We start from the raw sequence: 13,569 nt of genomic DNA on the forward strand, positions 1-13,569 counted from the left end.
TTCAAAACAGGTCAAAAGTATGTACAAAAATTTGTTACACTACTGGTTATCATAGCTGTATCCAGAGTTTTCCACAGGCGGGTTCAAGTAATTTAGAATACCCTTTGAAAAGACATGTTATAACAATACCACTGTGAAATTCACTTTAGATATTGCCTGCTATGGCTAAACTAATCAAGCAGTCTAACTTCACTTTCACTAACTTACTTTAATTTCTTCCTTGCACTCTTTATCTGCACATTCATCAGTCTAACGTTTTCCCCTATTAACGTAATAACAAATTAGCCAATAAACACTCATCAATCTAACGTTTTCCCTAATAACATAAGAACAAATCAGCCAATAGTAAACACTCATCTATTCAGTGTTTTTCTTAATAACGTAAGAACTGATCACCCAATAATTACTCAGCAATCCAACTTTTCTTAATAATGTAAGGACTAATTAGGCAAAAAAAAACTAGTCCATCCAAAGTTTTTCCTACTAACATAGAAACGGATTAGCAATAAGCACTCAATAAGCCAACGTTTTCCCTGATAATATATGAAAAGGTTAGCCAATAATAACTACTTGTCAATCTAACGTTTTTCCCCTTAATAACATAAGAATAGATTAGCCAATTCTGGTATCAATCTAGATTCAATTGCAACTCCATATTACCATGAATATCTTCATTAAAACAAAAAATGATTGTTTTGTATTTAGGCCCAATAAGTTTTTAACTATGTCTTTATGGAAATATGTGTTTTCCTTATTTTACTACTAATGTATTTTACCCAAAGTTGTATTTGTAAGCCATAAGTAAATGTCGACGTTAGCAACACTATAAGTATCACTTTTAGGTATAATCTGTTTTATCGTACATTCTTTACGTAACCCAAAAATCTGATGTGATTCTATAGGTTTCAGTAATTTATATCCAAAAATATTTATTAATCTTTATTTATTCAAATTTAACAGAACATTACTAAAAATTATTTTCCGTTGGATATTTCCTCCATATTTAACAGTGCTTACACGGGTTAGCACCCAAGATTTAAGCTGCGTGGCAGACCTCAATACGTAACATCATTTCGAAATGAGCTAAATCCTTATTTTTAGCGTTTTCTAGTTAAATTAAAATTCGACACTAAGTTCTATGAACAAATTTGCGGATTTAGTGACGCTATCACAAATTCTTTACTCCCATGCACAATTGCAAACGTAATCTTGTAGGTGAACATCCACCTTAGAAGATGTACGTGTGGTGTTGTGTTGTTGATTTACCCTCTCAGTCTCTTGACTAAGATCAAACATAGTTTGTTGTGTTCTTGGCTGTTTGTTCCTTTCTTGTTCTTTGTTTCCAAAGTAGATACAAAGATATTAAGCCTGGAGTCAGTGGGATAATTCTCATCACCTTGGGCAATGGTATTCTATCGCTTTCAGTACAGATGGCTTACAGTAATGCTTGAGAGATCGTTATATATAAATTTTAGACCTACACTTCAATTGATCAAAGCGCCATCTCGCTGTTTCAAAAGCTTGTTCTCCAATTATTAGTCTCTCTTTTACTTCTTTTCTCTCAATACATTTTTCTGACAGAGCTTTTTGCACATCGTTGGCAGATGAGAATAGTTTTGTGTCATTAGATTTCGTTTCCAACCTTCTGGGAGTAACATGGTATGTATAATCCTCAATACTGTCATGCAGACAGGAAGCAAGCGATTGTTCTTATCAAGAGCACTGAAACTTAGTGCCTTCCCTTTGGCTTCTTCATTTGGAAAGTGTAATGTCGCTGTTGAATCGACACCAAAGAACTATTTAAATGGATATCGTTCCCGCGCCCTGATGGAGTACCACAACAACGTCTTAATTTAAAGACTTGAGTTCTTGGATGATCTGCGTCGTTTCTTCGGTATCACGAAATCCAACAGATCCTCAGAAGTTTCGCTACACATCTTATCTTCATCACTCCCCAATGGAATAACGAAATCGATCCTTCCTTTTTTCTTTCTTTGTGACTTTAATTTGCTCTGCGGCCATTTCCTACTTGTGTATAAGTCGATGTATCCACACTGAAATCGAGGGCATTTCTCACAAGTACCACACATATATACTTTGCACTTACTCACTGAATGTCAATAGTATGTCGATATCTGTTTTGTGGCCAACGTGGATCCAGTTTTCACAGTGTGTGCGGAATCGCCTGCATGTCAAGCCAGGTTTTGGTAAAAATGTTAACTAAAAACAAACGATCCGAAAAAGACTTGAAAAATTTGATTCTGCAAAATATTTTAAGATACCTTTAGTAATATAATACGTTGCATTAAATAATACAATTTCATTTTAAATGGCTTTTTATTTCTATTACATTTACGGAAAAATATCGAATATGTTATGAGACTCATACGTTACTCATCATCATTTGTCCATGTGTAAAAGGTTGATGTAAATATTGCATACCTCTAATGGAAACAATTATTTTCAGCTAAATACCAAGGTTCACTTTGACTTGTCAAATGGAGATACGGATATTCAGTTTATGTAGTTATTCTTACGAGTGCTTGGATAACACTTGTGAAATGTTCAACTATATATCGCTTTGTTATTTTCAAAACCATTGTATCAAATTTTTTATGGGCTTAGTCTGTTCCTGTTTGGGCTAAGGGGTTTAAAGAATAGGTCCAAGGAACCCTATGTATCTAAAAGTTTTATGTTTTCACCAATTTTACTAGCTCACACAGAGGTTAATGTCAAAGGTACAAGCCGTATCAAGTTTAAGATCAGTAGGTACATATATTCAACGCTATCCGTTAATCGCAAAAGCTGGTTGTAATAGTTATAATCAATGACTGTTGAAGAAACCAACAGATTATTGATAATGTTACTATTTTGATAATTTTACTAATTAACCTTGTAAATAAATATCAGTGATTATTAGGATTTTACAAATAAATACATAAACCATTTCACTTTTGAAAATGACTAAAAACCCATCATCGAATAAAAACCAGTAATCCACATCCATATAAACTTATAAACATTTTCAGTTGAGCACTGGATAATAATTGACAAATTATGAGGGCAACAAAGGATCTGCTGTCCGAAATCGACAGTTAATAATTATTATACTCTACCCTTTTTTACTGTTTTCTGATATTTTATTCATACTGCATGACAATTAGAAAATTAAAAAACGACATAATATTCTAATTACTGATATGTTTTCTGTAAAAATAATACTATGCTCATCCCATACTTTACTGATGTGATGTACTGTTGGGAGGACTGCATAATATTTTGGTAAACCTCTCAACAATACACATTACAAACCATTGTTAAGCCTCTCAACAATACGAATTACAACATCGTAGTTATGATAAGCCTCTCAGCAATTTGAATTATAAATTGTGATTATGATAAACCTCTCAACAACGTGGATTAGAAGCCATAGTTATGATATGCTTTTCAACAATGGGGATTACAAACAGGAGTTAAGAGAAGCTTTCTAATGTGGATAATAAACTATGGTTATGATAACTTTTTCTACAAGAATTATCAACCGTGGTTATGATAAACATTTATGCAAGGTAAATTATTAGTCATGATGCATTTTTTTATTGAGGTAAATAACGATTATTATCAACCTTATTACTAGTTGAGTTATAAACCATGATTAAACTGTTTCTGAAGCACCAATGAACATATTAGGTCCTAGTAAACTAGCTTTATAAAACATATCTAAACACGATATATCTTATAAAACCGTGTTTACAAACCACCTCTGTAAATGCTAGCTAGGTCTTAATAAATGGGGTTTATAAAGCATCTCTGAACATGGTAGATCTTATTAAACCGGGTTTATGATCTACCTCTGAAAGTGGTAGATCTTATAAACAGGATTTATGAACCACTTGTAAACGTGACTGATATTAACCACGAATAATGTTTATACAACTGCTGTTCGGATATATGATTTTCTTAACATTCTAACAAAAATGAATTTGAAATACTACAGCAGTACTGTAATGCACCACATAACTACGACGTATGAAACGCACAATTAATGCATTTCCAAGATCAATGTTTTAGTTTCAAGTACTTTCTCAGAATGTACTTTCTAAATATCACTGTCGAGCAAAAGCTACAGAAAAGCATGAGTCTGTACAATGCAAAATCAGGTTTAGGATTCTAGAATACTCGCTGTCCTTATTGTATTTATTTATCAGTTATCACAGAGCCAGAACCTAAAGATATATCCTTGTATTATTTCCTTACTACCTAATCTTCTGGTTTAGTTTATAAGTACATTTAAGAGTAAGGCTATAAAATTCAATATCATTTTGCAAGTTACAAGCACGTCTAAATAACATTTGAGAGCCTTTTATCAGTTCTTTTAAAAACACTAACACAGGCGTTTGAGAACCTTTTCAACATTAAATAAACCTTTCTTCTTTTATTTTCATACTAATAAATTTCGCCACATCTTTTTCGATGTAGATAGAAAAGTTCACCTTCGCCCTAAATTTCCTTGTGTGTTTATTGTTTCTCCAGGGACCTTAACAACGCTACATACTCAAAAGTCAGCAGGATTTGACCGCTAGGTGTCCTAAAAAAGATCTGAGGACGAGACTCCAGGATATACAGCCGCCTTTTAGACGTCAGGAAGAGCGTGTCCTGCTGGGCTGAGACTAAGAACGAGGCTACGAACAGCTACATCTCAGTGTGGTCAAACAACAGCGTGTTAATTCAAAAGTTATGGTGAACACAGATGTTTCAAACAATTCTCCTAGCTTCTGACATTTCTTACGATATAATAGCATAAAAAAATAACGAACCCACGTTACATAAAAGAATAACAAACACAGATTACATTTAATGAAAAATGAACAAATTAAAGTTAAAAATGATGAGCATATATTGAACATAAAGAAATAATGAACACAAATTACACATACAGAAGTAATAAACATAGTTTACACATAGAGAACTAATGAACACAGATTACACATAGAGAAGTAATGAACATAGTTTACACATAGAAAAATAATGAACACAGATTACACATACAGAAGTAATGAACATAGTTTACACCTGAAAACATAATGAACACAGATTACATTTAATGAACAAATTAAAGTTAAAAATGTTGAGCATATATTGCACATAAAGAAATAATGAACACAGATTACATTTATAACAAATTAAAGTTAAAATGTAATGAACATAGTTTACACGCAGAGAAATAATGAACACAGATTACACATACAGAAGTAATGAACATAGTTTACACCTGAAAACATAATGAACACAGATTACATTTAATGAAAAATTAACAAATTAAAGTTAAAAATGATGAGCATATATTGCACATAAAGAAATAATGAACACAGATTACAGATACAGAAGTAATGAACATAGTTTACACATAAAGAAATAACGAACATATATTGCACATAAAGAAATAATAAACACAGACACCTTTCCCCTTATTCTTTTCATATCACTCACCAGCATGCCTGCCTTCTTAATATTTATTTTTTGTTATTTAATATTTCAGTTTTGACCATAATGAAATTAAATATATAAATAGACTGGAGTTTGTGGTCATTGACATGCGGATAATACGTAAACCACTACATCATTGATATCACGAGGCAACAATCTAAACCTTCACACTTACCTGTTTTATACTTGACGCGATCAAAGTACCTCTAAGCCTAAAAGAAATTCACTTAATACATGTATATTGTTATAACATTGTTTTTTCGTTGGCGGCTTCTTTTAAAATGCACAGTAACAGTAAGTTAACGTTCAATCTAGTTCATTTCTTTCCTTAAGGTCTCAAACTTGGAGACTGTAGGAACGTGTAGGCCTCGTTTATAACCATGCTAATTGTATTATACTAAATTAACAATAAACTTACTTTTACAACTTCGTGTAAGTGAAAACAAAACACCCATTCATTAGTAGATAAAACAAAAACACTTCCAGGCTGATTAACTCTGCTGCCTAGAAATAAGCCTACTCTACGTTTCTCTATCTCCTTGTATTTATAATCTGCTATTTGAATGAATCCAAATTGCCACTTCACACGTTTTATAGTTTTGTAGGCCTACATTATTATACTTTTCAATCTTAACATCATGCAGTTTCTAGTTAATATCTAAATTGTAACATTAAGAAATATAGCTTAGAACAATATAAACCTCTTGAGTATAGACTAATTGATGGGCTAGTTTATCTCCATATGTATGTGTGTGTGTATATATATATATATTCACATCAAAAATAAAAGTTTCACACATAATTAAATACATTACATGAGACAGGAAATCATAGGTATAACGTATATAATTTTACAGTTTGTAAGAAAACATTTCGTCAATATGTTTAAGATCCGTTTCCTTGTTTGGGACTTTCACGCAAAGCTACTTAAAACAACTACGAACGCAAACTAAAAGGGAAGTTGGCTACTCAACAACACCTATCGCCAGTTCTTTGGATATATATATGTCTGACAGAAGAGTGGGATTTGGCAATCACTCTAATAACACACCCACAATTGACAAGAGAGAAGTGTTTTTGCAGAAAGGTTCTGCGAAACATAAATCCTCCGACTCACAAACCTGAAACGTTAATCGCTAGACTAAACATTGTTTGTATTTAAAAAATAATAATTTTTAGAAAACCCTTTTTCAAACCCTCCATTATGGAACTAAGAAAGCTGGCTTGTTAGCTATTTAGCACAAAGCGGATACTGAAATTCGATTCCTGGCATTATAAGCTCTTATACTTATCGATGAGCCACATAGGTGCGAACTGTAAAGTAATAAGAATATTTTTGTGAGAAAAGTTTCAATCAACGTGTAAATCCTCATAAATAAACTGCTAAATAATAGGGAGCGCGATTCTAATGAATCAATCACAGAGCGACGGAATACATCGACTGTATCTTATTTTTTTGCGCAGAAATTAATATATGTATATGTATAATAGTACTAAAAGGCATCGGAATAACATTTTACCAGAAAGATTCAGTTTGTAAAAGTTATAATAAAACACTATGATACACTACAGATTGAAACAAAAGGCCTAATAGTTAGGCCTATCTAACAACATGGATAACAACTACGCTTACAGCAAGAGGCATAACAGTTAGGCCTACTTAAAATTGTAAGTAATAACTACGCTTATTAGCGGTTCTTCTCTTCGTAAGTTAAATATCAGGTGAAGTTATATTTCATCTTTCCGCCGAAAAGTAAGGAAAGAATTAACTTAAGAAAGTAGCAATTAGAAAACGTAAATGACAGCCTTCAAAGTTCAAACCTATACTACTTTCCAAATGGCCATTTTGAAGAATTTTGCTTCTGATGAGCAACAAATTGTGCATATTTAGCAGAAAACGGAATTCTCACGAAATATGTTTTCCTACATCTTGTACAGAAAAGGAGGAAAAATAAAGAAGGAAAAACCTGGAAAATGCACGATTGGAAAACAAAGTACAATGAAATCTACAGTGCCATTCCACTGTCTAAGGTTGAGTTTTAAATACTTTATCAGTTATTCAGCAAATATTTTAATATTGTGTTATCTGCTGTAACGTTATTGTATTAACAGTCTAACCCATATATTATGCTTAATATATTCGTCTTAATTAACTGAATTTTAAAAGGAGCATTAATCATATGGCACTTCAAGTCTCAGTCAGAGTTTGGTCGTCGTGAAAATAAATTAAAAGTGAATTAGCAGGTGATTAGAGTATGTGGTCACTGGTCTCTAGAAGATAGTGAAAGATCTATAAGTTAGAGTCTATATTGTTGGTGAGATCTCCAAGAAATAAAGAGAGGTTTTTAAGCTAGAATTTGCATTGCCAGCAAGAAAATTCTTGGTGTTTTGTTGAAGTTATTCTGTACCTGTTAAAAATCACATCAGTGGATTAAAAATAATCGCTATTCAGGTAAGACAAGGAAATCTGCTCTTATCTGTACTTTTGTTCACACGAAGGATAAGCCTATTTCCACATTCGAAGATACTCTACATATAGTATTAAACACAGAATTGTTTTGCCTTTAACTTTGTCCTTCATCCTTTAGAATTGTCTTACCTATAATTTCAACCACGATTACTTAGAATTGCCTTACCTTTAATTTCATTCAGGATCACCTGGAATCTTTTTACCTTTAACTTTATCCTTCATCACTTAGAATTGTCTTACCTATAATTTCAACCATGATCACATACAATTGTTTTACCTTTAACTTCAACCACGATCACGATAGGACGACCTATTTGTCGATTGTTAGTACGACATCACAAAACAATAATACTGGTAATAATTTAAAACAAATATGATGACATCTAATGTCAGAGTTAAGCTGAATTTCAATTCAGTACATCAACTCTGAGACAGGGACTAATTCGTGGGTAACATCAGTCTTAGTGTAAACCACGTGTAACCTTGTTGTGTGCAGCACTAGAGTGAATTAACCTCTGCATTATGCCATCAAGACCTACAAGCTGAACCAGAGAGTCATTGATGATAAGAAACACTTGAAATAAAATTGTATCTCAGAACAGCTGGTATGGGTATTAAAACGTTTACTAACAGAGCAGAAAACAACGTTTCGACCTCCCTAGGTCATCTCCCTGCTTTATTGATAAAAGTGTTAATACCCATACCAGCCGTTCTGAGATACAAGAACCAGTTAGTGCCACATAATCTGGATATAGTGACAGATCATCAAGCAGAAAAGGCTCTGTTACAAAAGGGTGTAAACAATTTGAATACGCCTAGTTACTACCTGTAACCAGTGGTGGATACAGGATTTTTTGGTGGGGGATGATCGACTAAGTAACAGTGACTTAAACCCGACCCCAAGTAAACTTTTCCTTGTTACTGCAACGTAAATTTCATGGAATTAATTTAGAAACAAAGAAAAGAAACATATATGACTATGAATTCTCATTTATTGATTTTATTTTAAAATATCAAGTTACAAGTAATCGTAGAGCACTAAACTGAATCACACAACGTAGTGCATGTGGCAATGAACTTTCATATATTCCTAAATAACATGTTACAAGTAAACATACAGCAAAAATATTCTAATTGAGATGATCAGTACTTTATATTTCTGATTTCCCATTAACCTACACAATTTTGGTATGGTCAGTAGGGGGAATGCATCCCACAATCCTCCCTCTGTATCCATCCCAACTTGTAACCAGGAAGAGTAGTACACGTTGATGTCAAAAACGGCAGCTCAATTACAATTGGCTACTGGTCTACAGCAAGCTATAAACCTTATTACGGTGGACAGTCTAGGAACAGAACTTTTAAACAGCAAGAACTAAAGGTATTGTCTACAAGTAAAGAAGCAAATTAAAAAATAACCATATACGGATGCTTGTGTGCGAAATGGACATCATTCTCTCAGTGGAGGATCTTAAATGGCTAGCAGAATAAAACGAAACCAAGGTTTATACACAGTCCTGGTAAAAGATAAACGCATAAAAGTGAGCAGGTGTCACGTTATTATCGGTTACTGCAATGTGATGGATAAGAGTGAAGGAAAATAGTACATTTAGAAGCTCTCTGAATTCTACATCTTACTATTTCAATAAACTAAATTATTAGATCCTAAGGATTTCACTCTCATTAATTTTAACATCCTACCACATGATGGACCAGAAACTAGGAAAGCCATAACAGTGTAACATGGTAATAGTATCCACTATGAAATTAATAACATATTTCAGTGATAACTGATCATTTTATCATGGCAAAAGCATCCAATAAGAACTTCATAACACCTTTCAGTGGAACAACTGAAATTGCAAGCAACAAATTACAGGAAACTTACCCAAAGCTACTCACATATTTAAAACACCAATGTGTACATGAAATGATAATGCAGCACGTGATGCTAAAGATTAGAGATTCCTGTCAGAAAACAATACTATGTATCTTGTTATTGATGACTTCAATGACTGACGCTCCACCTGGACGTGGGTTAAAATAATAAAGTCAGAGGTTTAAGTTTTGGTGTTCACAATATAGCCAGAATACTGATAAACTTCGATGAACCAACTTGAATTGCTTTGTACCAAGACAATAAAAACTCTTGCATAGTTCTTGCTTTCGCTAATCTTAAAATTCGCCATGGCCAGGTGGTTAAGGCACTCGACTCGTAATCCGACCGTCGCGGGTTCGAATACCCGTCGCACCAAACATGCTCTTCCTTTTAGCCGTGGGAGCGTTAAAATGTCACAGTCAATACCACTATTTGTTGGTAAAAGAGTAGCCCGTGAGTTGGCGGTGGGTGGTGATGACAAGCTGCCTTCCCTCTAGCCTTACACTGCTAAATTAGGGACGGCTGGTGCAGATAGCCCTCGTGTAGCTAATCCTACCTTGATAGCCATCTGTACCTAGTAAAAGGACATATTGTCAGTTGGGCTCACCTCATGTGAAAGGTATGCATGCATAACGAAGAGAGGGAAACATTTTAGGACTAGGTGAATATAAACATGTATTGTGTCTTATTTACATCTTTGAATTTATGAATATCCACAAAAAGGAAAGCAGAAAAATTAAGCGTTTCTTTTCATGCAAAATCGTCTTCAGTTCCTTTTTATGAGATCTTACAAAGCTAAAGTGATTTACTATTTTTAGAAATACGACCTCGCCATAGACGTAAATTATCTAAGATGCACAATCAACTGCACGATTATCTGTTTAATTAATGAACGCTCATTTTTCGAATGTTTAACTTTTATCGGTTCTTCCGAATTACAAAAGAAAAAAAAATGTAGTGTAACCGTCAAAGTTTAGAAATGTATATAATTTTCATTCCCGTTAGCCAGCGACAGCCTTTGTTTAGGTTTGTTTTTATTGTTGTTTGTATAGGTTTTAGGTGGTTTAACATACTTTTACCCAAGGATTTATAGCTGAAACAATTGAAATATTTGCAATCATAAGACAAATTAACTTCGCCTTTTGTTTGGTTTGGTTTGTTTTGAATATTCACGCAAAGTTACGAAAGGGCTATCTGCACTAGCCGTCCCTAATTTAGCAGTGTAGGACTAGAGGGAAAGTAGCTAGTCATCACCACCCACCGCCAACTCTTGGGCTACTCTTTTACCAACGAATAGTGGGATTGACCGTCACTTTATAACTCCCTCACGGCTAAGTGAGCGTGCATGTATGGTGTGACGGGGATTCGAACCCGCGACACTCAGATTGCGAGTCGAGTGCCTTAACCAACTGGCGATACCGGATTTCGCCTTTTGTTCAGAGACTGCTTTTTTCACGTTGTCCTACAACAATAAAATTATACTCTAAACCATAATAAAAACAAGTTTATATTAAAATTAATTTAAGTAAATTTCGTAAATATTGCTAAAGTGTAACATGCACACACACACACATATTTATATGAATCTATATAGAAAATAGAAAATAAACATTATTGGAGTATACCGTATTGAAAATTGCTCACAACGTAATGTTTTAATAAACTTCACGTTCTTAGGATATAACAAAGGTAGTGTAGAGGTTTAAAATTTATAAATTATGTAAAATAATCTGTGTAACAAATATAGTTATCTTCTGTATGGCTGATTGTGTACTTTGATCAAAACCCGTACACGTGTGATAGCCGACTGAGAACAACTACAATGAAGCAGTTTTGTTTTCGGTTTTTACTATACTTGACGTCAGTACCTTCACAGCCGAATTATTTCTAGATATTTCAGACATATATCGTACGAAATTCGTTCAATAAACTATCAGTTTTACGGTACGTAGTTCACGATTTGCATGAAGTCTCTCTCTTTCGGATCAAAGGTATATGCAGAATATCTATATAATATGATTCATTCTATATCTTGTGTGTTTTGTAAGACTGTTAACTTTATGAGAATCCGTACATGCGTGATAGCTGTTTGAGGAAAAATGAATTAAAACGCGTTTTACGTTTGTTTTCGGGTTTTCCTTATCCGAACGTTAGTGTCTTTATAACCAAGTTACTTCTAAGTATTTCTAATAATCTTCGTATAGGATTCGTTCGATAAACCAGTAATTCTACGGTAGTTCATAAGTTGTTAGTAGCAATCTAGCATTAGGATCAAAGGTACATGTTAATATTATATATTGTTTGAGCGCTATCTTTTCCATTCGACGTTTCAGTCTCAAATCTAGCCTGGCATAGCCTGGTGAGTTAAGGCGTTTGACTCCCCGTCGCACCAAACATGCTCGCCCTTTCAGCAGTGGGAGCGTTATAAAGTGACGGTCAGTCCCACTATTCGTTGGTAAAAGAGTAGCCCAAGAGTTGGCGGTGGGTGGTGATGGCTAGCTACCTTCCCTCTAGTCTTATACTGCTAAATTAGGGACGGCTAGCACAGATAGCCCTCGTGTAGCTTTGCGCGAAATTCAAACAAACAACAGTCTCAAATTTTATTAAAACTCCGATATTTCTTTAACATTTATTATATTTCCTTTACAGGGTTACTTAAATATGGCAGCAGAAAAGCGTGGATTTGTCAAGTCTTTCTTGGACATGTGTTTGAACGGTATGAGCTTTGGATGGTTGTCTACAAGAAAAGCACGGCAGAAGAAGAAACAAATTAGACCCGCTGTTGTTGTAGACGGAATGCAGTATATTTTAAACACGAAGCGTGAAATTGAAAAGCAGAATGTTGAGAAAAAAAAAGGAGTCGAAGAACTGGGAAAATCAATAAAAAAATATGTACATCAGTTATTTGATGATGAAAATGCGTCAACTGTTGTTCTTGCTTTCGACAATTACGGCGAAAGAAAAGGTTTGCCAAAAACGAAACTTCACAGCGCTAAGGAGAAATATCCCATGCGACAATTTATTGGTGAAGTATGTGAAGTAGTTATCGATGACTTACAAAATGAGCTTGATTCGGCGCAAACTTTCATTTGTGTTGGTGATTTTGACAAAGAAGGCATAGGAACGGTAACAGAAGTTTCATCAGGTGGTATTCGTAACTTAAAAAGTGTCAGACACGACGAGGCAGATACGATTATGTGGAACATGGCCGCGAAGCTGATGGAACAGCATGTCATTTTGAAGTCACCCGATTCGGACATGGTGATGATAGGACTTGGATTAATGGACTATTTTCCGGACAAAACAATTTATATGGAACTCGAGAACTCAAATATCAGTGTAATCGATGGTAAAACTTTGGTTAGATCTACTAAAGAATTACCTTTTTTACAGCCGATTACACATGATGAACGCATCCAATTTATGCAAACATTGTATGTTATAACTGGTTGTGATTATATTCAATATTATTTTAATATGGACAAAAGATTCTTTCTAGATTGGCTGAAGTGGATACCAAAAAACCTTTATTGTGATAACTTAATGACGTTTACTTACAATTTAATTGTTACTGCGATCGCTAGTAGACAAGTTGGAAAAGAAAATATGTTGAATGTACTGAAAAATAAACAAGAAATGTTAAATTTAAATAAACCTATTGATACAGAGATACTATTTAGTGAATTAAAAAAACATTATAAAAGTGAAAAGGATTCTAGAGAAAATTGATGAT

At 33.9% G+C, this 13,569-nt stretch overlaps 1 protein-coding gene and 1 pseudogene across 3 annotated transcripts in view; one reads left to right on the forward strand and one right to left on the reverse strand.

Annotated features, from left to right (window-relative positions):
• The window catches only part of LOC143228528 (uncharacterized), a 221,980-nt pseudogene that overhangs the window by 107,039 nt on the left and 101,372 nt on the right, over window positions 1-13,569 (reverse strand). The gene's annotated exons all lie outside the window — the stretch shown is intronic.
• Window positions 11,675-13,565, forward strand: LOC143230515 (uncharacterized). Of its 2 annotated transcripts, none has more exons than XM_076464210.1 (2): window positions 11,675-11,827; window positions 12,486-13,565. In XM_076464210.1, the coding sequence occupies exons 1-2, from the start codon at window positions 11,801-11,803 to the stop codon at window positions 13,563-13,565; spliced, it is 1,107 nt and encodes a 368-aa protein (XP_076320325.1). In that variant the 5' UTR covers window positions 11,675-11,800. The 2 variants fall into 2 exon arrangements, with proteins under 2 accessions (XP_076320325.1, XP_076320326.1); XM_076464211.1 differs by lacking the exon at window positions 11,675-11,827 and adding an exon at window positions 12,007-12,113.

This window comes from Tachypleus tridentatus, chromosome 10, assembly GCF_004210375.1.
Source record: "Tachypleus tridentatus isolate NWPU-2018 chromosome 10, ASM421037v1, whole genome shotgun sequence".
NCBI classification, from domain to species: Eukaryota; Metazoa; Arthropoda; class Merostomata; order Xiphosura; family Limulidae; genus Tachypleus; species Tachypleus tridentatus.

Excerpts from the sequence above, each read along its gene's own strand:
- LOC143230515 (XM_076464210.1), top strand. The coding sequence starts at position 11,801 with ATGAAGTCTCTCTCTTTCGGATCAAAG. Across the intron at positions 11,828-12,485 it reads CTCTCTCTTTCGGATCAAAG|GGTTACTTAAATATGGCAGC; the intron begins GTATATGCAGAA and ends TTTCCTTTACAG.